This window comes from Aspergillus caelatus (assembly GCF_009193585.1).
Source record: "Aspergillus caelatus strain CBS 763.97 unplaced genomic scaffold BDV27scaffold_261, whole genome shotgun sequence".
Taxonomy (NCBI): domain Eukaryota; kingdom Fungi; phylum Ascomycota; class Eurotiomycetes; order Eurotiales; family Aspergillaceae; genus Aspergillus; species Aspergillus caelatus.
In genome coordinates, this window is record NW_022475524.1 from 1 (window position 1) to 26741 (window position 26741).

The 26741-nt window shown below is 48.2% G+C and overlaps 8 protein-coding genes across 8 annotated transcripts; 5 read left to right on the plus strand and 3 right to left on the minus strand.

Annotated features, from left to right (window-relative positions):
- Nucleotides 1-506: 506 nt before the first annotated feature.
- Nucleotides 507-2166, plus strand: BDV27DRAFT_149546 (flavin monoamine oxidase family protein; the record flags this gene model as incomplete). The annotated part of the gene is made up of 4 exons (XM_032071072.1): nt 507-684; nt 747-997; nt 1059-1868; nt 1924-2166. The coding sequence occupies 4 exons, from the start codon at nt 507-509 to the stop codon at nt 2164-2166; spliced, it is 1482 nt and encodes a 493-aa protein (XP_031922545.1).
- Nucleotides 2167-2782: 616 nt separating this feature from the next.
- BDV27DRAFT_168537 (amino acid/polyamine transporter I) lies at nt 2783-4729 on the plus strand (the record flags this gene model as incomplete). The annotated part of the gene is made up of 6 exons (XM_032074800.1): nt 2783-2813; nt 2967-3283; nt 3340-3562; nt 3621-3963; nt 4029-4537; nt 4608-4729. 6 exons carry the CDS (start codon nt 2783-2785, stop codon nt 4727-4729), a joined length of 1545 nt encoding a protein of 514 aa, XP_031922546.1.
- Nucleotides 4730-5306: 577 nt separating this feature from the next.
- Nucleotides 5307-7928, plus strand: BDV27DRAFT_149548 (TEA/ATTS domain family-domain-containing protein; the record flags this gene model as incomplete). Its single annotated transcript, XM_032071073.1, has 7 exons — nt 5307-5721; nt 5772-5896; nt 5936-5948; nt 6005-6112; nt 6214-7383; nt 7450-7634; nt 7677-7928. 7 exons carry the CDS (start codon nt 5307-5309, stop codon nt 7926-7928), a joined length of 2268 nt encoding a protein of 755 aa, XP_031922547.1.
- Nucleotides 7929-8206: 278 nt separating this feature from the next.
- BDV27DRAFT_168539 (uncharacterized protein) lies at nt 8207-11649 on the plus strand (the record flags this gene model as incomplete). The annotated part of the gene is made up of 10 exons (XM_032074801.1): nt 8207-8253; nt 8332-8634; nt 8753-8859; nt 8899-9336; nt 9391-9822; nt 9875-10368; nt 10413-10513; nt 10553-11046; nt 11080-11096; nt 11132-11649. 10 exons carry the CDS (start codon nt 8207-8209, stop codon nt 11381-11383), a joined length of 2685 nt encoding a protein of 894 aa, XP_031922548.1. The 3' UTR covers nt 11384-11649.
- An 88-nt stretch (nt 11650-11737) lies between these two features.
- BDV27DRAFT_162599 (cytochrome P450) lies at nt 11738-13219 on the minus strand (the record flags this gene model as incomplete). Its single annotated transcript, XM_032073416.1, has 4 exons — nt 11738-12221; nt 12274-12322; nt 12398-12794; nt 12842-13219. The coding sequence occupies 4 exons, from the start codon at nt 13217-13219 to the stop codon at nt 11738-11740; spliced, it is 1308 nt and encodes a 435-aa protein (XP_031922549.1).
- Nucleotides 13220-15943: 2724 nt separating this feature from the next.
- BDV27DRAFT_149551 (GDP-mannose 4,6-dehydratase) lies at nt 15944-17781 on the plus strand (the record flags this gene model as incomplete). The annotated part of the gene is made up of 7 exons (XM_032071074.1): nt 15944-15959; nt 16419-16562; nt 16613-16839; nt 16901-17087; nt 17150-17396; nt 17472-17637; nt 17698-17781. The coding sequence occupies 7 exons, from the start codon at nt 15944-15946 to the stop codon at nt 17779-17781; spliced, it is 1071 nt and encodes a 356-aa protein (XP_031922550.1).
- A 94-nt stretch (nt 17782-17875) lies between these two features.
- BDV27DRAFT_149552 (GDP-L-fucose synthase family protein) lies at nt 17876-19108 on the minus strand (the record flags this gene model as incomplete). Its single annotated transcript, XM_032071075.1, has 4 exons — nt 17876-17973; nt 18044-18650; nt 18717-18885; nt 18945-19108. 4 exons carry the CDS (start codon nt 19106-19108, stop codon nt 17876-17878), a joined length of 1038 nt encoding a protein of 345 aa, XP_031922551.1.
- Nucleotides 19109-20451: 1343 nt separating this feature from the next.
- Nucleotides 20452-20970, minus strand: BDV27DRAFT_136051 (uncharacterized protein; the record flags this gene model as incomplete). Its single annotated transcript, XM_032068678.1, has 1 exon — nt 20452-20970. A coding segment is annotated over exon 1 (154 nt), but the record flags the coding sequence as incomplete, so codon positions are not given.
- Between the last annotated feature and the right edge of the window lie 5771 nt (nt 20971-26741).

Below are 26741 nucleotides of genomic sequence, written 5' to 3' on the forward strand. Positions count from 1 at the left end.
TTGGTCTATGGTGAGGTCTGGACTCGGAGGACGGTATGTACGTCTACTTCGTGTGTGTTGGGAGTAACATAATTTTGCAGGGAAGGTAAAGAAAAAAAAAAAAAACAAGAAAAAAAGAATAGATAAATAGATAGATCAAATCAAAATCCACAGTCTTCTATCTAATATTCATGATTGTGTTCAGCCCCACAGGACGTTTTCTCTCTTGACTGCCCGAATGCGGTAATTTTCATCGACCTCCACCATCCACGAGTCTCGGGTTTCTTTTAGTTTGACAACCTTTTTAGTCCCGAATTCTCTTCTTATTACCCCCATAGGGCAGGTTCACGTATACCAGCCAAATTAGGCGTGGTGTCTTCATTCTGATCATGATTCCACTTTCTCTGTCTACGAGCTATATCTACACGGTCGCTCCCCATGCCCACTTCCCACCATATTACTTCATCTTCTAAGAGCCGGCGCCCTCAACATTATCTGAACCAGTAATATAGCCAAGTCCGAATACAATGACTTCGCGTGACGGGTACCAGTGGACTGCGACCACAGGTCTACGTCAAGGTGTACCATCTATTAGTGTCATATCACCTTCCACGAACGTGCTGTCAACAACCGAGGACTGGGATGTAGTTGTTGTCGGGGCGGGATATTCGGGTCTCACAGCATCTCGAGATGCCTGTCTCGCAGGTACACCACCCCTTCTGTCAGTGGGACTTAAAAAGATGAGCTGACCTCGAACATAACCACAGGACTTAAAGTACTTCTTATCGAAGCGCGCGATCGCATTGGGGGTCGTTCCTGGTCTTCCAACATTGGCGGTTATCCATTTGAGATGGGAGGTACTTGGCTAAGCTGGGGGCAACCGCATATTTGGCGAGAAGTCTCCCGATACCAAATGAGAAGCGAATTGGAGCCGTCCTTTGATTTCTCTCGGGGCGTGAATCACTTTGAACTACGCACTAGCAGTCAAGGCTCATCAACATTTAGCCATCTAGAAGAGGTTTGTTCATCCCGCCATGAGAACGGTCCTGAAATCAAGATCCTCCGTTGACCATCCGAAGGATGCCCTCCTTGCCAGTGCATTGGAAAAGTTCGTTGACGTAGACGGTGCGATGGGCCGGGAAATCATTCCCTATCCGCACGACGCCTTCCACAACCCTGCGGCCCGGCAATACGATGACATGTCGGCTTTGGACCGTCTCAACACGCTGGCTCAGTCACTTACGCCAAATGAACGCGCTGTATTAGAGAGCTTCATCCTGCTCTGCAGCTGTGGGACTCTTGAAACGACAAGCTTCTTTGAGTTCCTTCATTGGTGGGCTTTATGCGACTACTCCTACAAGGGGTGTCTGCAGCATCTAATTTCATACAAGTTCAAGGGTGGGCAATCCAGCTTCGCTATCAAATTCTTTCGCGAGTCATTGGCAACGGGACGGCTATCATACGCCTTCAACAGCCCAGTTCAGTCGATCAATGACCATGGCGACAGGGTTGTGCTAAAAACCCGCGATGGCCGCCAGTATAGTGGTGCCCGTCTGATCTCTACTATTCCATTGAATGTGCTCAGTTCCGTGATCTTTTCACCTCCACTGAGCCCACAGCGCACAGCTGCCGCGAGTATTGGTCATGTTAACCAATGCGTCAAGGTCCACGCAGAGGTCTCCAGTCCCGACATGCGGTCCTGGTCGGGAATTTCGTACCCGTTTAACAAGCTCGCCTACGCCATCGGAGATGGTACCACGCCCGCAGGAAACACACACATTGTGTGCTTCGGGGGTGCACATAACCACATCCAACCCGAAGAGAACATTGACGGGACTAAAAGGGCGGTGGAGAACATGTCTCCTGGCAACATGGATATCAAGCGATTGGTGGGTTTCGGACGTGGCATATGTTAAATCAAGTTGCTGACTTCCAATGCTGCAGGTGTTCCACAACTGGTGCAAGGATGAATTTGCCAAGGGCGCATGGTTCTTTTCGCCTCCACAACTTCTGTCCAAGTCATTAGACGAACTTAGGTGCCGGCATGGAAACGTGCTCTTTGCGAACTCGGACTGGGCAGTGGGCTGGCGCAGCTTCATCGACGGCGCTATCGAGGAGGGCACTCGGGCAGCGGTGACAGTGGTAGAGGAGTTGCGACAACCCCCTGTCGCTCGTTCTCACTTATAGGTCCATCCCCTACTATGTACTCCGTAGTATGATAGGTCATGATGATGTGCAAGAATCTGTCGATGAGCCACCCCCTTGCGTATCCCTCGTTGAGCTTGAAATCTTGGCGTGCTGTATGTACACAAACAATGTAGGTAGTATGAAACTGAAAAGTGTAGCTGGCTCCTTTGACAATACTGTCCAGTTTGATTATATTGTTCCTTTCCAAACATGCGCCTATCGTCTCGTTGGTGGCGACATTTTGTACCTTGGCTAACGTAACGGAGCACCACAAGGGACCATGGATCCTCAGACGTCATTGGACCAATCTTTACGTTTGCCAAGTACGTAGAGGAAGCTTATGAGGGTCGAAGAACTCCGTAACTCAGTTCGTTTGGGAATGCTTTTCTCTCCTTTTTTACCGAATTTGGTAATCCGGGGAAAGTTAATTCGAACCCCGCAAAAGCCACGATATGGTCGGAGATGCCACTCTTCGTCGATTTCTTGGTACATATACTCCCTTCTGGGAGGTCCGTTGAGGTAAAAGAACATACATGGCTATCGCTTTGCTGGTAGCAGAATCTTGACCTGTTGAATACTAGCAGCAATCGAGCTTCTCTTCTATAGTACACCCACCATGGACTCGTCTGAAACAAAGCCCAAGCACGGTATGGAGTGGACCGTTCCTGAAAGAAAAACATGCACGTCACTAAACCACGTTCACTGGACCAGCAGGATATCTCGATGCCGAAAGACGTGAGTGTCCTTTGGGCTGTTGAGCCTCCGAATAACGTGCCATGACTCACCCTCATCCCACGCAGAATCCATCCAACACGGTGACCTGGATTGTCTGGAGGGACTCAACTTTCAGCCAGAAGGCACGCGGAAACTGACCCCTCTACAAACTATATCTGCCAGCTGGATTATTTGTGACAGCTGGGCGGGGGTTGCTGCCACTGTGGCTCTTGCAATCGTCCAGGGTGGGCCCGTAACTCTTGTCTATGGGCTGATTCTGATCTTCTTCTTGGTCGGTGCTTGTACCCTGACCCTGGCGGAGCTCGCAAGTACCTATCCCACAGCTGGCGGGCAGTATCATTGGACGAGCATTCTGGCTCCTCAACGCCTAAGTCGGGCATTGGTATGTCCTCTCCTTCACTAGATATCAGGCCAGGTCAACATTGATGTGGTATCTAGAGTTATTGTTGTGGCGTCTCGAACATGCTTGCGTGGATTGCTATCTGCACTGGGATTGCCATCATTCCAGCACAGCTCATCCTCGGTATTGCCCTCTTCTATGACTCGGAGTATCAAGCGCAGCCATGGCACTATTTCTTAATCTACCAGTCCATCAATGGGCTGGTCCTGTTGTATAATACAACCCTGTTGAAGAAGTCCCTCTGGTTTCATGACGTCTCATGTATGTCTCCTTTATTCTTGGCCCAGTACCAAGTTAGGACATCTAATGAGGCTGGCAGTCTTCGTGACCCTCACAAGTTTCGTCATTATTATGGTGACTTGCCTAGCTCGCTCGGCGTCTCGCTATGAGGCATCAAGCAGCGTATGGGCGACCTTTCTCAATGGCAGCGGATGGAACTCAGACGGGGTGGCTTTTCTCACGGGGCTTGTCTCTCCCAACTACATGTACGCGGGTATTGATGGTGCCTTGCACTTGGCCGAAGAGTGCCGGAATGCGACAACCGCTGTTCCTCGTGCTCTGATGAGCACCCTAGTCATTGGCTTTGTCACCTCATTTGCCTTCATGATCACAATGCTATACTGCACCAGTGATTTGGATACTGTGGTGGCATCCTCTACCGGGTCAGCTACCGTGGCCTACTCTTCTGACCTTCCACGCTCGGACACTAATCTGACCTTGTCGGCAGAGTTCCCATTTACGAAATGTGGCATCAGGCGACACGATCCACCTCGGCTGCTACCGTCTTCATTTGCCTCCTTCTGCTCGCAGCTGTTTTTGCTCTTACCGGTGCTCAGCAAACAGCATCGCGTCTGACCTGGTCCTTAGCGAGAGACCGGGCTCTCATTGGTAGTCAGTGGATTGGAAAATTACATGACACCCTAGAGGTCCCCGTCTGGGCTCTCATGTTCAACTATGCAGTTATGTTCCTCATCGGGTGTATCTACTTAGGATCGTCATCTGCATTTAATGCCTTTATTGGTACGGGCTTAGTTCTACAACACATCTCATACGCCTTCCCAGCAGCATTGCTGCTCTATCGATGCCGATCGGCGACTTGGCTGCCGGACCTGCGCCCCTTCCGGTTGCCTAGTCCAGTGGGTTGGGGGGCCAATGTGATAACGGTATGCTTCGCCGTGTTGGTCTTGATCTTCTATGACTTCCCAACTGTGATGCCGGTCACTGGCAGTAATATGAGTGAGTTCGACTACTACCCCGTCTCCTGTCCCCGATAACTGTTTATTGACCTCTGCGACGGAACTTCCAGATTATACACCTGCGGTGCTCGGTGCTATGGCCATTGTGGCTGGCATCAATTGGCTGGTATACGCACGAAAGTGGTATCAGGGTCCACGGCTTCGCAGATCTACTCAGGAAACCCAGAAATAGTCCACATTCTAGAATACTACTATAGTCTATCTCGGGTTTGTAACTTTTTAGTCCTAGTATAATTTAGTATATCGAAGCAATTCCACAGCATAGCCTCACCTTGGATTAAGAAACATAGCTTACTGAATGTGCCTTTACAATACAATACAATCGAGTTGTGCCCCTCGTTCTAAATCGTGCGGGGTAACCAATACATAGAACCTAATCTACGTCCTTATACTAATACTGCTACTACTCAAGAGCACCTCCAGCTTAATAGTGGTCACATTCCACATGCCAAATCTCTCTCTCCACCCTTCCCACATCTGGGCACCCAGACATCACATACCTAGCCGGGCTAGTTCATTTATTCCTGCATTGGTCAATGAGCTGGTCATCTCCCTGCTTACCTTTTGTTGCGCCATGTGGCGAAGTCCTATTCGATGAGGTTACAGCCTCGTCTATGGAAGTCGTCCATTATTCATTGTTAGGCATGAAAGATATGTGACCCTCAACATCTTTGTCTTGGAATCTATTCTTGTGGAAGCCTATTCTAGTGGTCCAGCTCCTGCCGACTGATGGGCAAATTGAGTGCATAATGCCTCCAAACCAGCAATCTCTTGAGGGTCGAGGGTCTCAATCATACCAAGAGCTTGCTAATACCTCTAGGGATGCCCCACCGTATTCAGACAATCTCGTATACAGTGATACAGCAGGGTCCGGCAACAATTTTCAACAATTTGTTCTTGGAGACCCCCACCCCCCTGTTACAAACCTTTCACGCCTTACTACTACTAGTAGCGTGGACTATCCCCAGCTATCGAGCCACCGATACCAGGCCCAGAGATTGCGACGCCTACCGTTTAGTGACTCAATATCTGCTGGTCCTCGCAGGGGAAGGAGCTATCTGAGGTCCCAAAAGTATCTAGAGTATAGGGCCCGGCCGCGCCGGGATACTGGTAAGGATGGGGAGCCAGTATGGTCGGACGAGCTGGAGGACGCACTTCAGGAAGGTACGCAGCATCATTTGCCTAGTCTAGGAAGAGACTAATGGTCACTATAGCCCTTGAGGCAACCCCACCCATGGGGAAGAGAAAGTGGTCCGAACGCGGGAAGTCGTATGGTCGAAACCAGCTGATTGCGGAATATATCTATAAATTAACTGGCAAGCGGAGGACGAGGGAACAGGTCTCAAGCCACTTGTAAGTCCTTGATTCTTTCCTCAAGGGTGACCCAGACTGTAAGTTTCAACAATACCAGGATATAGTTCTTTGTGTGATGTAACAACAGCACTAGGGGAAAGGCTAGTTCGAGGACAACTTGCCGGCCACTCGAATAACCAAACCCAACCTTTTGGTCCTGAATGGAGACCCTCCATAGATACTTCACCTTCTAACCACTACAGTAACCATACCAATCCATGTACCCTGAACGGTTGAGCCTGATGACGCCGAACTCTAAGGAGTTGCCACTACCAGAATGTGGCTCTACAACGACCCACCAAGATTCATATGTCTATGTAGTTCAATGCCTTGAATTCGGCATGTGGGTCACTGCTCCAACGATGCCAGGACGAATTGAGGATGCCTTCCATGTGTATACCCGCCTCATGGGAAACCAGCAGGAAGCACGTATGCGCTTGGAGGATTTAACGAACTGGCGAACGTCCTTTCCACGCCTAGGCTCTTTGCTCTTAGACGTTAACGACCCCTTAGACTGCGAAATAATACTTCTTGAAGCTAACCTTAAGTTGATGGATGGCTTTCCTCCTGTGTGGTCAAAGTTAGGAATCTCCCTGGAGCTTGACATTGCCAGTTCCACGTCGAGTGCCGCACCGATGAGCAACCAGATGGAGAATTGGAGTTGCTCCACTTATCTATACGAAGATGGCCGGTCCGCGTTTACATCAAAGCATAACTTGACTAGGCAGCACGCGACAAAAGTCAAACTCCCGTTTGAGTCGTCGTGGTGGGTAGAAGTGCTCACGTCCCTTACAAAGGAAAAGCTAGAGGCTGAATCCAGCGGACGTCACCATGCTGCTGAGGAGCGTAGCAGACAGTACTTTTGCACCCTAACCGCGATTCAGGAGATCTGTGCCAGCAAGCCTGCCCGCCTGCCAGGCCTGCACAACCAACATTCAGGTTCTTCCAGCGATGAAGGCAAGAGAATGGTTATCATCCTCTGGAAGTTTCGGCAGGCGCGACGAAATGAGGTCGGCGTCACCATGTGGCGAAATCTGATCACTTCCCCAAGCCGTACCTTTACTAATAACCCCAGGCCAGCCAATGCAATTATCCTTCCTCGTCTTTCTTCTTTAGATTCAGCCCTACCGAGCAGGCCTATTCCCAGCATATACCAGGGCGCTCAGACTCATGTTCCGCTGGTGGACTGGCCCTTTGACATGCTTAGCATTAACAAATCAGAAGAAGGAGTGTCCGCTAAAACGAACTCAGCTTGGACACTTGACCCATTTCCTAGCCTGAAACAGGAGCAGACCAGCCTCGATGCCTCCATTAGCGCACCTGTGAGGCCACCTACCCTCTCTCTACTACATACAAGTGTTACAACCTATGGAGTCGGCCACGAGAGCCATTTGATATGCCGGGATGATCCGGTGGCGGTTGCGGGGGCCATGTCTGGTGATGGTGGTACAAATCGGCCACGTCTCCAATCTCGTTTAGAGGATGACTCGAGGATGGAATCCACCGGCCAGAACACATTTCTACAAGATTAGCATCCAGGTGGGCCAAATACTGCAGGCAAGGACGATCCTAGCGGAGGCGACGGCGCAAATACCCGGCAACTTACACAAAATGGAGCACGTACGGATTCAGGCTACGCATCTACAAGATTAGTCAAACATGTGTGTATCAAAAGCGCCAGGGATATTCAATCTGAACTTCCTTCTGATGCTGGATACGCATCAGTAGAGCAACTCACAACGCCACAGACACAAACTTCTCTGTAGGTGGATGCGGCTAGAACAGTTTACACTGACACATCGAGTGTTACGACTCTGCAAAAGGAGAGTTACATGTCTGAATTGGCTGAAGATTTGTTTACAAAAGTTGTTTCCTGGCAGCCCGATGCGCAGACAATGGAGAGAAGTTCCGAGGCCCTCCCTGAATTGCTCAAAGCTTTCGCTCTTAAGGTTGGTCACACCGCACCTAGTCAGATGCACCGTGATGTTATGGTTTTTATCCACAAGAATCGCGAGTGAGTACAATATCCCCAATATGTAATATGGAATTTAGTCCTAACTTTGGTTATTTCTCAGTACTATTGTGAGTCGCTTCATGGATATGTGCTCTCCTCAGGAAGAGAATCTTTCTGATGTCGGGAGTGGCGAGTCAGAAGCAATGGCCCTGGATGAAAAAATGGACCTTCTGGAATAAACACCTAGAAGAGCAACAAGATCACATCCCACGTTCTCCTAGCATCAATGAACCAATAATCGGCAATGAAGATGCAGGAGAAGAACAGAACGAAGAAATCAGCATGCCTGAACTCATTGCATATAAGGATTTCATTTTCAATGTGGCGTCGTACGAATGGCTTCTTGCAAGCTTGTACAGAGAGTACCTTTTGGCTCCAGCAGAGCCAAATCTTAAGGAGACAACCAGGAACAAAATTCTTACATCCCTGCCATCCTCTCACAAGATCAGCCAAAGGTTATCTGCAGAAGCTTATAATATGATCTTTGTGATCGAATGGAATCCACCATCTTTTCTCAACGAGCAAGGGTATAAAGAGGAGTCAGGTGAGGCAGTTGAAAGAGCCATCACACTTACAGGATCAGCCGAAGATGCACAGGCTTTGGCATGCGCACAATACTTGTGCCAGACCTGGCCCTCAACTGGTGGGTATATTATTCAGCTGGTCAAGGATGTAGTCCGCGCTGGACATGGCAGCCGACAAATATGCAAGTCGCCCAACCCGAATTGTTCTAATTTAATCTAATTATGTTCTTCTGGGTGACTTACCTGACAATGCTAAGGTCACCGCATGGCTTCATGAATCAAAACTCAACGTTCGGGTTTTCAGCACAGGAGACTCGGTGGCCGAGGTCGGTGAACAGCTTGCATGGCTTGGTGCTGCTCTACGGTCTTCTCCATATGAATATGGAGTTGCCTGCTGCATGCCAGTTATTGGTGATCTCCATATCTCTGGAATCTCGCAATGAATGTCAGGGAGGCCGCCTTGGCCCGATCTCATTTGCAAGATTGATTATACCTTGCAGGAAAGGGAGAAGCAGTATACACCTTCTAATGCTCAATGCTGGCACAACTTGTTCAGGAATCATGTTGTCGTCACAGGCTACCCAATTCCATGGAGATCTGAGACCACTACAGGTTTGGAGATCCCACTGAATATGATGGCAGGATTGGCTCAAAGCAAAGGTGTCAATAGTTTCAACAAAAAGCTCTTTATCAAAGAGTTTTCGATAATGTTAATCCTAACAAGACAAAGTGGCCACATGGTCCTTTGGCATTTGATTTACAACATGGACAGAAGCCGCATTCCATACATCCAGCATGTAGTACCTCATTTGGAGAATATAAGCATCTTTGACTTGGAAAGGGCTCGACATATGCTTGGTTGGTGTTCGGAAGCTAGATACAACGCTGGTAAGAGCATTGAGGGTGAAGGCTAGTTCCTTTGCTAACACATTCATTTCACAGGGTCTGCAGACGCTAATTATTTAATTAAACCGTCGCGGCGCCCAAGACCCCCCGAAGGCTGCACATATAATGAGGTCCGCATATTTAAGGGATACGTCATTATCGGCAGCGCATTCAGCATAGGCCACAAAGACACAGCTATCCATATAGTACGGAATGGGTATATAGAAAAGCTCAAGTCCATCCGTCGGAGATTCTTTGTGCTTTGGGACGAAGAAGACAAACGAGGATGGCTTGTCAATGGGACTAGTGTTCTCTTACACCTACTTCGTGCGTCTCTGAAGCTCGACAGCATGGATGAAGTCAGCACTGAATTTCTTTTCAATCCAGAGGATATGCAAGAGGCACCCGAAACTCATAAAGCTTCTTCCGCCATCGAGGTTCTCGTGACTTGGCATAACAGGAAGCTCCCGATATATCTGGAACAAGAAGGTTATCTTCGATTGGAGGATCGGATTGAAGAGCTCTACGACACCTTGGAAAGGATTATGGAATTATGAGGTCAGCTTCGCCACGCAAGACAACGTAAACTTGTCCAGAACACGGAAACACCTTGAAAGCTGGGATTTTAATGACTTGGCTAATAGTGGCGACATCTTTCATCCTCGAGTTGCCACGCTTGAAACAATCGGCAAAGGATGGGTCGATTTCACTAGAGCTATCCACGCAATTACATTGTTTGGTCGACGATATAGCGAGGTTATCCAGCCTATCAGTACTGGCTCCTGTACCAAATGGGCAGAACTGCCAAAGGGCATGTACTATCTCGCCGCCTCTATTCAGGACCTCAAAGAGATCATGGACATGGATGGTGACTCAGAAGCAAGCCCGATAGTATTAACACATAACGTCATTTGGCACAATCCAGACGTCTTTGCAACCTGCCAATGCGAAGTGGATGGGCAAGACAAGCATTCAGACCCTGTTCAGGTCCTTCTGCCTTCCGGGCTTAAGACTGGCGTGCTCAACAATGATCAAGTTCATTAAAAGCTCGCGGCGCGGTGATTCTTGGTCACAATGAGAACTTTAGATGGTTCTGGAAAGATACTAGATATCCCCAAGTAGGAGAGCCATGGTCGCCAACGGAGGCATCCGAGATCGGATTCCGTGACAGTGGGATTGGGTCTGACATAGGTTCATCGGCTCCGAAGGGAAGTCATAGTTCAGCAACTTCAGGCTCTCAACACGCATCAAGTGAAGGTAGAGAGACCCTTACTTGTGAGAGCTACACAGCTGGAATAATATGTGCTTTGCAGAAAGAGCTGCTAGCGGTCCGCATACTATTTGATGACAAACACGAAGATTTAGAGAGGTCTGTGCGAGACACGAATCATTATGCACTGGGTCGAATTGCGTATCATCACGTTGTTGCTGCATGCCTGCCATCAGGCGAATACGGTACAAATGCCGCTGCTGATGTTGTTTGCCATTTGACCAGAAGCTTTCCAGAGCTCAAATTCTGCCTTTTTTTCGGGATAGGGGGCGGAGTGCCCTCAAGACACAATGATATCCGACTCGGTGATGCTGTCGTTAGCCATCCAACTGACATCCATCCAGGGGTTATTCAATACGATCGTGGCAAAACGACGGAGGAAAACAGGTTTGTGCGAACGGGATCGCCACAGCGTCCTCCACGTTTCCTGATGCTAGCTATAAGTACGTTAATGTCCGACCCTGACCTTCCATCAGCACGATTTCAAGGGTATGTCAAGGATATTACAACATGCAGCTTGCATACGAGCATCCTGGAGTCAAGCATGACAAGCCTTTTGCCCAGTGCAATGGTCGACGTGTTCGAAGAGCACGCCGTTCCGGGATTCACCCACTTATCCACTATGGTCTGATTGATTCTGGAAATAAGGTTATTAAGGATGCGGAAACTAGGGATCATCTGGGTGCAAAGTATAACATCCTCTGCTTTGAAATGGAAGCAGCTAGCATTATGAATGCCGTTCCGAGTCTTGTTATTCGAGGACTACGCGGATTCCCATAAGAACGAGTTGTGGCAGGAGCGCTACAGCTGCGGCATACGATAAAATGCTGCTTTCCATCGCATGAAACTGGAGCGACTTCCAGAAATCCCACAGAGCCCTAAGGCGGAACAATCCACTACATCCACGGTGGCGGCATGATAATGGGCAATCGGTTCTGCAACCTCAGCGGTATGCTCGAATTTGTCCGCCACTGGGTAGGATGATATATGTATAGGTATCGACTACAGACTAGCCCCACAGCAGTTCTTCCCCTGCCCCGGTCTCTCAGGCCAATGAAGTGTGACAAATCTCTTTCTTTAGCGGGGATAGCTCTATGCTGAGATTCATGGCAATGCCGCAGACATTCAGATGCTTCACAATAACAGGCCGATGATTGTCTTTCTTAACGCCTCCTTAAAGCCGTCAAAGAATTTGAGCTCTAACGAGCAGAGGTCCTGCGGGTCACTAATTCCTGCACTGAAAAGCTTCGGGATCCTGCCTTTATACATGCCCTTCTCCACACCCACCCGGTCCCGCTCATCAGCTAGCTCAAAAGTGAACTCCTTAAGCAGTGTACCGAGTAACTTGTATATATTGGTATTCGCCACAGTCATCCCAATACGGCGTGCCAACGGCATCGTAAAAACCAGGGTGATACGGAAGTTATCTCGGATACAGTTTCGTAAAAATGGGAGAGAGGCTTCTGCGGCGACAATGGAGTACGCAGTCTCGGTCGGTCCAAGGGACGGCAGGTTAGAGTCGATCTCCTCGACGCAATTTCTCATGAACTCAGGATTGTGGAGAAGATGGTAGAAGAGAAGTGTGAATGTGGCGCTGGTTGTGTGAGTTCCGGGAGTACTATGAGATCGTTAACCCTAGGTTGCCAAAGAATCAAAGCAATGTGCTGTACATGAAACCAAATGCCTCCGTTTCCAGATCAATTGGCTTCAGCCTTTCGCCTTGATCAAGTTGGTGAGAATATCCTTCCTATCCTGTATTCCATCATCCTTTAGGTCCCTCAGCCGTCGTTGAACGCATCTCGACGGGAGATCTGCGCAAGCCTTTGGAGTACCAAAGAGCCGCCGAAAGCCTGCGTGCGGTACGTAGGGGGAGCCAGCGTTTCAGAGTCATTGTCACGGCGGGCCATACACCAGTGACAGCCGCCAGAAAGCTATGCTCGATCACCAGCGGGATAAGTGAATCGTCATCGGCCTCTTGCACACCGAAAGACTGGCTAAAAGCGAGCTCTCCCAAGACGTCACTTACATAGTAATGCAAAGCTTTCTTCAGGTCAAATACTTCCCCTCTCTCAATCTGGAATCTAGTCTTATCCGTCGGAATGCGTAGGTTTAAGTCAAGGTACTCTCCCATCTCCTTAACGTAGCTCAAAGAAAATTTGTGAGACATACGGCGCAGCCTTGTTGAGTACATCTAGAACCATGAGTTACACGATTTTTATTCTTAAGCAGGAGACTTACTACTTCATCCCGCATCCCAAATACATTTGGATGGGCAGCCCAATATGCGTCATAAAACTCGGTTTTCGGCATAGACTTGGCGCCTTTCTGATAGATTATGGGGATAGCACTTTCATGCGTGATGCTGAGCTTGTCCGGTCCGTACCTAACGATGGGGCCGTATCGTTCGTGGATTGTGGTAAGATGATATGGTTGCTGTAGGGACAGGAACTGATGAACCTGCCCTAGATCTTTGATACTCGCAAGGAATGGACCTGGGTATCTCGCCAGTGGGTGCAGGTATCGTTGATAAACGACATATCCGACCACGAGTGCGGCGAGGAAAGCGCTGCCCGCAGCCGACGGCGTCTCTGACACGATACTCTGAATAAAGGCCATAATGACTTGCCATGTGTGATTAGTTGGAGTCTTTCCCTTTGTACAGTTCAACATCTGGACTACTATATATATTCTCTAAGTGTGTGGGAGGAGAGCTTTTTATCCTTATATACTTGATATTCAGCTTGCTATCTAAGCTCGCCTTGTAACTTTCTGAAGGTTGAGGGCCCGCTTACCGGCCCCTAGATAACCTATATCTCTGTAACGGGGGATCTACTATGCAGGGTAGATAGCCTGTCAACTAGGTAAGGAAACGTAGGCGGGAAGAGGAAGAGATATCTATCATTGATTGCGTAGTAGAACGAATACAAAGAGATTGATTTTTGTTTCCTCTATCTATATCTTTTCACCTCCTTAAATAGCATTAGAATTCTTCTGTATTCGGTAGATCTTTCCCGCCGAAGAGTCGGTGAAAGGTCAGGTAATCTCTCCTCCAACCGATTCTAAACTGTAGGGAATCCGAGCTCTTATATAGGAAGAACTGGGACCAGGGCCTATACACAATGAGCCAGGATATGCAGACCCGGGGGTTCTGCAGGCTTTATGCGTAATACAGGCTGTCTCTAGTGCCCGTAGAGGACTCTCGTAGGGCAATCCTGCTCTGAGTAGTGTCCCCACAGAGCCACGATCACACTATTCTAGCCTACTTCATTACTCAATCTATTTAGCAATTCTATTTATATCTTCTTCCAAGCCTGCCCTAAGATTATTCCGCTTTAGGATTAGGGCAGCTGACAATAGCTAAATAACTTAAATAATAAAAATAAGCTAGAGTAGACTTAAAGAGATCAAATGAATGAATAATGAATAAGAAATCTGGCTATCTGATAATCAGATAGTTGGTTGATGATCTGCTTGAATCAAAAAAGGATCGTGATCAGTAGTCATATTCGACACGTACAGGTTTCACGGCCCTTTGGAGAGGCTGAATGCTAGTCAGATTATCGAGATCGGGATCCCGCCTTACCATCATCTTCAGCTATAATCCTGCTACTTAAGTTGGTCTTGTAAACTTATATTTCTCCTCTGCCCCTGCTGCTTCTGCACATACATACAAGGCTCTGAATGACCCGTAGCTTTGATTCAGATTGGTGACTCTCAATAAGAAGATCCCTCTGCAGGTACCATCTGTCGGCATTGCGGTAACGCCTGTCGAGACCCAGCGCATTGGAGCTGGCGTACCGCGCACGGCAAAAGATCTTGAAATGTTCGTTTTCTAAATGCCATATACGAGCGATGAAAGTGTGCAGGATGACTGCTTAAGCATCACCGCAGGTCTAAGTACTTCAAAATGGAATAGAAGTTCCAATTTAGCTTTAGGAGCATTTCGCAAAGCACGTACAACTTGATGATCTAATCCAAGGCCAAGCGAATCCTGCGATTGGGGACTGTGCTTCAAGTATGTGTAATGCAGGGATGGCAAAAGAGATTGCAGAGCTCCATCAACGACTAGCTGCCTCTCCCCGATCGTATTAATGGAGTGAACGTAACACTTAGCGATGCGCTATCTTCAGGCTCAGAAGAGCTGTTCTGTGGCCCTTATCCGGCGCTTTCGAACAGAACACGAACCCTATCTGCTCCAGTCTAAGGAACCACGGACCTAGATAGGGTAGAGGTAAAGGAAGAAGAGCTTTGTGTCTTTAACAACGTGGCAAAGTATGAAATCTTGCGGACTAGCAAGGCCGAGCGCGTCTTGCACGTGGTACACTAGTGCCCAGAACCGGACGATGAATAGTTTTGGAGTGAATCTTTCCGAGCCCCGGGCGTCAAACAGGGTAAATCCGAGTCTCCTATGTGACTCTTGTTCAAGGCAACCGCTACTCGAATGGTGACGATGTCCTTCTCTACTGCCGTGGCTCTGATCAGGTCAAAGACGCTTTACGTTGTGTCTTGCCGAAAGTTGACTGTTCCTTTCCGACACAGCACTAAGACAGCTTTTGCCACCCGCATATTGTCTCCTCTGGAGGACTCTCTCGTTGTGTGTATGGTTTATTGACGTCCCTCAACATTGCTAAGGCAAAGGTAAGCGCCGCGATATCAAAGCAAGCCGCGAAGCTCGAATGGCCGGTGGCAACCAGCATGCACGTATTTTCAGACAGTCGTAGTCATCATAAAGTGTGGAACTAACCCCGGCGCAGGTCTATTTGATTCAGGCACTTCTGCTTTTCTGGTCTCTCCCCTGATGTGTTATTTTGAAGTTTTGCTTTGCTCACCCGTGTCAACGGTGTACTTGCCCAGAGAGGTTCCCAGGGCATGACCTCATTCCACAAGACAGAATAGAGGATATGTTTTCGAACTGTTGGAACGGATCTAAGATAGACAGAGCTAGCCTCCCTGGCCATGATGAGCTTCCCCTTGTACATGATGTGAGTCTCTCCCTGCCATCTCCGAGCCCAATGTTGAACTTGGCCAGGAGACAAGGCAGGCCGATTGGGCAAAAATACTGATTGAAGAAGAGCTTGCCACCCTGTCTTGGAATCCACCTTATATTGTCTCGATAGTCAGTCACAATAGAACATACCAGATCCTTTTTTTTTTTTTTTTTTTTTTCGAGCTCGCTCCCTGAGAAGAGCAGATGTGGGCTGCAGCAATGTCCCAAAAGTCGCCTCCTCCCCCGGCTGTGATCGTAGGACAGCCAGGAAGGATCACATTGCGGAATGGAGATGCCATTCAACTATAACTACATAACACGAATCGCAGGATGCTGTTGCTATTTTCACCAGAATGGATTTACTGGGGAGTTAGGGACTTTAAACATCCTGGGCTTCTATGAGTACGCTTTCACATAAAATTCTTAGGTCTGGAGCCAGAGCTTGGGGTTAGTAAGCCATGGGAAAGATAGCCCCGCGCTGCCAGAACCAATTACATACTGGTATCCCTCGCTTGCGGTGGCACAGCTCATGCAGGTTGCGACGATCGGGGGTTAGCCCTGTCGTGGGAAATGTGTTGTCCATTAGGCTGTGGCCACATAGAATAGTAATAAATAGTTTATGTGAAGTGTGAGACAGTGATCGAAGGGCCGTACACTCATTCCGCTTGCAATCTTGCCACTTACCTTGCCGTTGGAAATCATCGCTCTGTGCTTTCTACACCAGCAAGGAGGAGATCGCAGAATGGCGGAAAAGAAGGCCTTAATTACAGGCTAGTAATCCGGGAGCCATTGAACGCAGGCAACACAAGGCAGGCTGACAAGCTCCAGGCATTGGGGGTCAGGATGGTTCCTACCTTTGCGAACTGTTGCTGGAGAAAGGATATTGCGTTCATGGGATTCTCCGCCATCGAACGACCGCAGACTACGCTCCCCTGGCTCTCTCTTATGTCTTAGCAGCAGCAGAGGAATTTCGTATGCCCATGGCCCGTGCATGTGTAGGATGTGCCTAATCAATCATACAGCAAACAAAGTGGTGCTACACCCAGGAGATATTCTAGATCCATACTTCCTGCTGCGACTGTTCAGAGATCATAGTTACAGCGAAGTGTACCACCTTGCAGCACAGAGCCATGTAGGAACATCATTCGATCTCCAACTGCACACCAGCGACGTGAATGCATTGGGCACGCTGCGGCTCATCCAGACCATTCTAGCCTTACGGCAGGAGAGCAAGATAAAGTTCTACAACGTAAGCCGCCATGATAGGCCATTTTAGGTAGCGCCAGGTTATGCTGATTGTGAAAGTCAAGGCATGCTCATCTGAGGTTTTCGGTGAGACGCGCGATGGGTGCCAGGATGAGTCTACGCCATTCAGGCCCGTATCTCCGTATGCCGCTGCGAAGGCCTTTTCGTTCTGGGTAACTTCTAGCGCGCGGAAAGCGCATGGTCTTTTTGCCGTTAATGGCATCTTATTTAATCATGAGTCTCCTCGCAGGGGTAAGTCAAGTCCTCTTACTGTTTACAATCGCAGAGCTAAATATGCCTCTCATTACGTCAAGGGCTTGACTTCGTTACGAGAAAGATCACATTTGGCGTAGCTCAGATGCACGTCGGCTGCACAACCTGCATCACCCTTGGCAACCTAGATGCACGGCGAGACTGGGGCCACGCCATCGATTACATGCGTGGGGTCTTTGCTATCATGATGCAGGACGTGCCCGACGACTACGTTATCGCCACCGGTGAGACAAGGTCCGTCCGGGAATTTGTTGTGGCGGCGTGCCGGGTTGTAGGCATTGAACTAAGGCAGGCAGAGATCCTCTACCCTCCCTCAAGATTATGAGTCTTAGCAGGCTAGCTAATACGCTAGAACGTGTATAGATGGAGAGGGACGGGAGATCAGGAAGTCGGTGTCGATGCTGACACAGGGGACATCCGAGTTCGGGTTGACCCCGCGCTCTACAGACCAGCAGAGGTGCCCTTCTTGCATGGGTCTGCTCGGAAGGCCACTACTCGGCTTGGGTGGACTCCGCAGGTCTCCTTTGAGGTATGTTTGCCGGGGCGGCGCCTGATGTCCTGATACACTGCTAATGGTATGCCTCTCAAGGCCCTCGTGAAGGAGATGGTAGAGTCAGATCTCGCCCTGGTTCGGGGCAGGCCTGCAAAATTGCGGACGGCGAGCAAACTATAGATGACGGCAATAGACATAGATCTCTTGTTATTGGCCCACCTTCCCTAGGAAGGGAATCAACCAACTAGCAGCTCCAGCTCTCCTTCCCCATGCATCATATCAGGGCCTTGGAAACACGAGCCTGTTCCAATAGCTCTACTCCGCGAATGCGACCCTGGTTGGCGTTGTACCATGCTATGGTTTCCCTCAGACCTACACTCATCGTTGAGCTGGTGGACGAACACAACTGCGACCACAGAATATGGGGTATAGGACATCATACCTTGTTCTAATGCTGTAAACTCGAAGTCCTTCATCACAGAACGCATCTTCGCGTTGTCGGCTGTCTTTCGCAGCTGTCCATCCGTCCACCTGGTGTCCCACTCGATCGGACCCCCAAACCCACTCAGTTCCGATACCAGGCTGACAACATCCTTAATCGACACTTCCTGGTTTGGATCGGGTGAGACAATCAAGGGCTCTGGCGCATCGTAGTTCCACAATGCCCATATCAGCATTTTCGCCAGGTCTCTGGAATAAAGGAACTGCCGCAGCGCCCGCCCGCTGCCGGGCACCACGAGCGTCGAAAGGGGCCCGTCTTCCCCTTTCTCCATCACAGACGCCACCCGTTTGATGATCCCGGGGATGAAGTGGCAGCCTTCGCTGAAGTTGTCGTTCGGGCCATAGAGGTTGGTCGGGATGACGCAGGTGAAGCGACAGCCGTATTGTTGGCGGTACGCTAGGCTGAGGATGTGTAGAAGGCGCTTTGCGTGGGCGTAGCCGTAGTTTGACGCGTGCGGAGGGCCGTCGTGGAGCATTTCCTCGGTGATGGGGTATGTGGTCTTGTCGGGGAAGATGCAGGTCGACAGGCAGGATACTACTTTCTCCACCTGTGGGGTTCTCAGCCTGGATGTTTGAGAGAGCATCGGAGGTACTTCATAGTAGAGGAAACTTACGTTTCGTGCCTGGCACACACGCAATACATTCTGGTCAATAGAGACGTTGTCGCGGACGAAATCGGCCATGCGTCGACTATTCTCATAGACTCCTCCAACACGGGCTGCAAGATGGATGACATGAGTCGGCTTATGCTTAGCAAAGATGGCGTTCGTTTCGTCGTAGTTCCTGCGATTGTGGTGTGAGTACGTAGGGCCTTGAATCTTTCACCTTGGGAGGATGTCGACCTGAGGTCCCCGTCGGCACTACTCAAGAAAATCCATTTTCCATCACCCTGATTCCCAACGCCACTCGAGGAACTGTCTATCGCCCACTGAATGGCACTGCCGACAAGCCCCGAGCCGCCAGTGACGAGGATTATCTTCTCCGGGAGCTGGCCTGATGCGGTCATATTCACAATAATTGGTCGTTTCTCACACCCTGGACACGAGACAAAAAAAAAAAAAAAAAAAAAGAAAGAAAGAAAGAAAGAAAGAAAGCAACAGTATTGGGTGAGCCGTCACGGGTTTTGTATGATGAGGGGGACGGCTCTGGAGCGGTGATATCGTTTCCAGGGTTAGGATGCCACCGAGTCAGTGGAAAGTGCGGCAAGGGCTACTTCTTGTAGATCTCACAACTTCATCCTAGATTACCCGAGACTTCAATGTCATGCAGGTTGATGTCATAAGCAACATCCCACATTGAGCCTTGTGCGTGAAGTTACCTCGCCTACGTAGTCCAATCAATCACTCCCCACTGGCCCAAGTAGTACTTACTCAAAGGCCAATTACCGCTCAAACTCCACCGGACCGCGCATTTATCGTCCACCGGAAGACAACAATATTGTCAAGGCAAAACGGTGGATGAAACATACTTGTTCCGCCTTTTACGTCTCTCTCTACTAGGTCTTTCCTCCTTGATAAATTTATTTGTTATTTTTTTGCTTTTTGAAAACGAATGTTATTCAGCGACTTAGGACAAAATTCTATGTGAATGGAATGATTAGATACAACCCAATATGTTTGAGCTGACGGTTCTAAAAGAGAAGTCGAGAACAATGCAACTAATTTGATGGCGCACCTGCAGCGAGTAGAGAGCACTGAGATATACAACTTTTATTGTTTCCATTGCCAGTCGAAAGTCCAGGCTGATATTGCAAGAGAGACGCAAGTGCCACATTCAGTAAAAAGGACAATTTATAACAATAGTGAATCAGCCAACTTATAGCATATAACCAAAAGCACAATTTAAAACACACGTACATTGAAGCTAGTTTAAGATCAACCTTGCCGGTACACAACATGTCATCAACCACACCTATAATTCCATCCTCTGCCAATCTACGCTCCAGAACCACTATCCATATTGACAAAACCAAAGTTATAGCAATGGAAACCCATAGATCTAGGTTTAATTAGAAAATTCATCTCCCAGAGCTGATGTATCCTTAGATTCAGCAGGGGCCTTGATTTATCATCTCTTCAGGATATCTGAATTATAGAAGTCGCAGAGTTTGTATGCGCGAGAAATGCTCCTGGCGGGCTCCACCCAATTTGCACATTTAGTATTAATTGCAGTAGATTCCAGGTAGGCCTTTCAATTAGCCTTTCTCCATTACATCTTTTAATTGGTGCCTTATACTGACACAGTTACAGAAGCATATCGATAGGAGATTCTGGTTTGATACTGCAAGTCTAGGCACAATAGGACACATTTCATTCCATCCCTCTATTCAACCCCAACGATAGTCCTATCCAAAGCGACAGGGTCAGGGAGAATAATCATTGTCTTGAGTCTATCTCATCGTGTTGTTCATCTCGCGTTCATTCAGTTCGGAAATTAAATTCTCTAAGATTCGTCTGTCGCGCCCGTTTGGTCCACCGAATATCCCTAGACTTAGATGGTATGACATTGGCTGTCCGCTCCTCACTTGCTCAGCCCAAATGCGTAGCATACGGTCCAACTCCCTCCATGTATGTTCTTCTGACTTGCATTTTCAGTCATAGTCAAGGGCGGTCCATATAAATCCCCGAAGTCTTCCTTGACGACAGCATAGTATGTTTCCCAGTAATCAGTGTCCAGGTCGATGTCGTAGTCGGCTGGGCCCCAAATGGTTGCCCAATTGGCAAGGATACGCTGGTACCGGGTGGACGATATGGGTAGCGCTTCGCTTCGGGTGGGGCAAGGCGGGAAAATGTTGTCAACTCAGTATTTCCGATTTATTCAAGATAGCTCAGGGATACCAGGCAAGTAGGTATTCCTGTAAATGTAAATGATAATCAGGGAAGTCAGTACAAGGGTGATGTATATGAATACGGCAGGTTTTATCCTACATTACCTTGGCTTTGTGCTTGATCGGTCAGATCGAAGGTGGTATCATAGCATCAAGTGGACCTATGATTGGGAAGTGGCGTTTCTTGTTTCTGAGAGGATCACAAGGCATCACGGTGGGCTACACACAGCCATGTGATGCTTAAGTGAAAGCATCTCACTGAATTCGTAATAATTATCTACTGAGCGGTAGGTGCTTTATTGCTCGGTATGATAGAAACTTACCACAGGTAATAAGTATGTCAATACTATTGTGGGGGAAAATTTGATCTTGTTTAGTTGCTTGCTCCATGTTCTTCAGCTTCACATGATATAAGTGTCTTTTAAGTTAACTGAATCTCTTATATTGCCTCTTGCCTCTACAATGCCCTGTGGTTACGAATGTTCGGGTAACCTTTTCCTGGTGAGAGCAATCTCCTTGGAGGCTAGTCCTAGTTGCTAATGTCGTCCACGCTAACCATGGTCGTCCGTATACTTTATCTGGTGAAGTAGCTTGGCTAAGCGAGTTTTATATGTACAAGCGGTTTACCTCTGGCTCGGGATAAGAGTGTCTGCATAATAGTTGTAGGAATAGCACCATATACCCGCAGTCTACGGCGGCAGGGGAATACCGAGCCATTACCGGAAAACAGGAGACGAAGAAGGATTGAGTGGCTGTTTCTTTGGATTGTTGATCTACTTTGCCATACATCGAAGGTGCAAGCCTATTAGTAGAACCAACGCCGATTATAACAGTGCGCTCGAAAGTGTCTGGGGCGGTCACAACCAGCTTGGGTTGTTCTCCATTATCTGAGGGTGATACCTTCGCCGCCTAAAAACCATGGAACGGTAGAAGTACCTCTTATATGACTGGTGTGCGGATATCGACCCTTTGACATCTACTTAGGGTATATCTATACCCTTTGACAAGTATAAGTATTGATAAGGCACGCTGGTAGTCAGGTTGCCAGTCTTTTCTCTATAGTGTGCGATCTTATGAGAGGCTGGAGGAATGGTCCCAGTTGCAAGCAGAAAATCCTGTACTTAGACCAGTACTTCCCTGTTTGGGGCATAATTGCCCGGAACCACGAAGCCGCTGTACTGCACGGTGTTGTTCAGCCAGGTGAAGATGGGCTGAGTTAAGCAGCCGAAACCTACGGTATAGGACCTCGGACGAGACTGTCATGGCTCATAACCTCCGGCTGCACAGAAGGAGAGGTTCGCGCATTTTCCCCGTCGCTAGCCTAGAGTGGCGAATGCCTAGGTTAGGTTAGGTTAATGGGGTCAGCTATATCCAACTACTAGGTTTTAGCTAGGTTAAGAAAATTTCTAATTTCTAGTTACAGTTAAGCTAAATATTAAACAGTTAATCTAGAAAAAATCTAGAAATCTGCAATTTTTGATCATATGATTCGATAATAAACCCGTGCGGGTTTTCCGGGTCCCAGACCTAGGCTTTGGAAAGACATAATAAAAGACGACGTAGATAAACTTCCTGATTATAGATAGATTGTAATAAAAGAGTAACTAGTCCAGACTCCACCATCTGGATCTCGTCGTGTTCTGTGTTTACTTAAGTAAAATATACTTAAGGTGGTTATGTATTTCTGATCAATACATGTGCAAGTGACGAGTACGCCCTGTACCCCCACGACAGATGTAGGTGGGGTAACCCAGGCACGCAGCCAATGAAATAACAAAGGCAACCGCCGCCTACCGTAAGCACTGTGATGTCTGTGAAGAACTTGAGTCCCGTTGAACTGGCTAATTCTTATGTGCCTACGGTGTCCGTTACAAGTGCACATAGTTACTATATAAGCAATCGTCATATTTTGGTCATGTCTTGGCCCTATATTTTCGAGCCTCTCCAAGAGGGCCAAATACGACTTATTACCCTAAAGCCGGGAGCCTTCCATGACCCACTGCACTGTACCGTTGCAGTGGTGCCTTTAGGGTGTGGTTCGACCGACTACGAGTGCCTCTCCTACGCTTGGGGAGGTGCGTCTGGACTAACTCAAGACATAACTCTTGATGGCCAACATTTCAGCATCTCAGATGTATTAGATAGCGCACTACGTCATCTGCGCCGGCCTGATGAGCCGCGGATCCTATGGATAGATGCAGTCTGCATCAACCAGGCTGATGTGGCCGAGCGCAATGCCCAGGTGGCCATGATGCAGTACATCTATCGCGGGGCGAAAACGGTCGTTGCATGGATGGGCCCCGCGTCAGCTACGAGCGACCGTGCCTTCTCATTTCTGAAGGAGATGGCTCGTCTGGGTCGCTGGGATGACGGACGCGCCAGCGATGGCCATGCATCTCCCGGTGGGGTTTCTGAACGGAGCGCAAGTTCTGGCGCAACCCAAGGAGCCAGCCATGATGGACGCTCAGAGACAAGACCACAAAGCCCGAATGAGGTTTCTGAAGATGCCACACAAGTCACTCGGAACAATGGCAACATTGACGAGTATTACGTCAACAGCAATTTGAGCTACACGGTCGATGTCGAGCCTACTGAATCCGACCTTTTGCTCAATCACCCCGGTGAGACAATACCTGGCAAGAAGCCGGTATCTGTGTTTACTAACTCTATCACGTGGGCACGGAATACTATCAAATGGTGTCGAGCTCGCCTTGTCGATATATCATGCGCGATACGCTGTTGGTTTTCCTGGCTGAAATACTATTTTCTCTACGTGATGGGTATACTTCACTTGTCACAGGAAATAGTGGATGCAAGACGGTATGAAGAGGAGGCACGAGAATGGGAACGGAACGAAGTAACTGAGAGTCATATCATATCTGGGCTCCCTGTTCTCTACTATGACTTCTCCATGCCTTACCACGATTTTTTTACTGACTCCAGACAGCAAGACTGGGAGGCACTAGACGAGCTCCTTGCTCGACCATGGTGGTTTCGAACCTGGATTGTTCAGGAGGTCTGGCTAGCTAGCTCCTGCATTCTCCAATGTGGAATGAGCACAATGCCATGGGAGACCTTCGAAGATGCAATGGACTATCAAGAAGCCTGGGACGACATGGGATTCATGGTAAAGCCGACAAAGCGTTGGGGATCATGGAGCTCACTCAAGCGGCGATACGGACTAGCTATTCATCTCTCCAAGAAACGGCTAATCGGGAGCAAATTATCATCCTTGCTCTGGAATATGTGGGATAGAGAGGCTACTGAACCGAAAGACAAAGTCTTTGGTGTCCTCGGTTTAGTGGGCTCTCAGCATCAGAGCACCATGCCTCGCGCTGACTATTCCAAGACCATGGAACAGGTGTATCGTGAGGTGGCCGCTCAGATAATCACTGCTGAAAAGAGTTTAGATCTACTTCTAGCTGCATCTACAACGGATGGCCCTGCCGACTTGCCCACTTGGGTGCCAGATTGGAGAAGGGAAGGCAATGAGCAACGCCCAGCTTTGTTTGTCAACGGCTCTCGCATGCAAAACTACTATAGCGGCTCTACTGACTTTGTTGTTTTGAACGGCCATGGATACACCGCTTCAAAAAAGATGGAACCGTTTTCGAAGTTCAGCGACGATCTAACCAAGCTCCACGTGCGTGGTATCCTACTAGGCTCTGTCGAGGTAACAGGACCTGCGACTAACCCAGACTGGAGCACCCTCGAGATTATGGACGCGGCACGGACCGTCCTCCGAACCTCCCAAGACCTGAACCTGGTTAGACCAGTAGCACTGACCGACCAGGGTTTGAGATTCATTCTGCGAGCTGGGTCGCAACTTATCCCCGAGGAATACGACTTCAATGAGGAGGGGGAGCTGCTACTCCACAATGTGATGCTGAGGCGGTTGTTTTTCGTATCCTCTGCTGGACACCTATGCGTAGGGCCTTCTCGCACCTGCCGCGGTGATATTGTCACTATCCTGGCCGGTTGCAACTTTCCAATGATTTTGAGACAAGAAGGTGATGCCTTCCAGGTTGTTGGCGAAGCGTACGGTAAGCGGTTACTCCTAGACTTCCCCTTTGTAGCCTTCTAAAATAGTTCACTCTGTTTTTGTTGCTCGACCAGCTCAGTTTTTACTTGATTTATTACTAACCACCACAGTGTATGAGCATATGTCAGGAGAGGCCGTTGAAGGAAAGAAAAAGGGATTTATGAATATATTTAAAACAAAGACACTGTGTACTGAGTTCCAATTAATTTAGTGTTGTGTATAATACGTCTGCCAACCCTAAATTAGACTCGGTTACTCTCCAGTAGACAGACCTATGGTATCAGGCTTATATATAAGAGTGTGACGTGATCCCGAGTTCTCCCAATCCTATAGTTTTACGTTCTTGAAATGATTATTGAATTAAACTTATAGCCTTTTATGTGCTATGTAATTAGAGCTGTTGTTGTGTTCAGTATATCTCCTGTAGTTATATTTGTAACTTTGACTCCAGACAACTAGTTTACCGCCGAAGAAGAATTTTAGTAGGCAACACGATTGTATAAAGACCCGAAGGGGCCGAATTTCTATTCCAAAGCTCTAGAGTCTTTACCTTTCTATATATTCTATTATAGAGTTGTTATCGGGTTGGGGGCAGGTCCAAAATCTGGGACCCAGCCCTAACGTGGCTCTGGGCGGGTTTTTGGTAGATAACCCTGCACCCGCCCCGAACCCGCGTTGATTTAGGCTGACCTGACCTAAAAAAAAAAAAAGCCCCTAAAAACACGCTACTATATCTAAATAGGCAAGTGTGATCGTGGCTACGATGTACTGCTACGTAGGAGAGCTACCGGGTGTAGGAGAACCCTGCAGATCCACTACAAGTGGCTGCCTGACCCAACGTGTATATAAAGACCGTAGCTACCCCCCAGACCTACAGAAGGTCGGCAACTCTCTACCTCTCATAGCATACCGCTACTTGCAATCTCACAAGGTATTGTTTATTAATCAGATAACTTATGTATATAGCTTTACAGTCTGAGACAATATTACCCGACAAGTGCAATGGAACAGAAAACTTAGTAAATCATACTCTGACCAGCAAACAGATTACTGAGTAGTTGTATTGAGATTACCCGTATCAGATCAAAGGGAACCGCCAGACCCTTGCTATCTTACTTGCCGATTTTGTGCGCCTTGAATATCTGTCTTCCCGGGTAAAGCAAGTTCGTCGTGAGGAAATATTCCAATGAATTCCATATATGTCTCTCAACTTTGGGCACTGGAACGTTGGTTTTAAGAAAATCAGGAGAGTTGTAAGACGACTTGGAGGTGGTACGGAAATTTTCGAATATCTCATACACACCTATAGTCCCGCTCTTTGTCGTCCCTGTACCACTGATGGGCCAGTTCTTGTCATTTTCCCAATACACCCTAATAGTGTTCGGGTTTGCTCTGTCCTTGACATTATTCGACTATTTCCCTCTAATCGCCCATTTAAAAGTTATATAAGCTGTGCCCTCTGTAACGTACTTACTATATATCTCCGACCATTTCATAATCTGAATGTCGCTTTGTACACAATAGCTGCGGCATGACTGCTACCTGTCGCTATTCCACAATGAATTGAGACAGTAGCATTTTTTTTTTTTTCGCATCTTTAAGTTTTGCCGAGAATCTGATTTCATTGCGCGTTCTCTGGTGTAGGTCTAAGATACTAATAGACTCCACAAAAGTTTCACTCGGCTGGTAATAATCCTAAAATACTAAGTCACACTCTGCTTGATAAGTATCTAACGAAATAATTAATTCCCAGGAACCCTGAGTAGATCG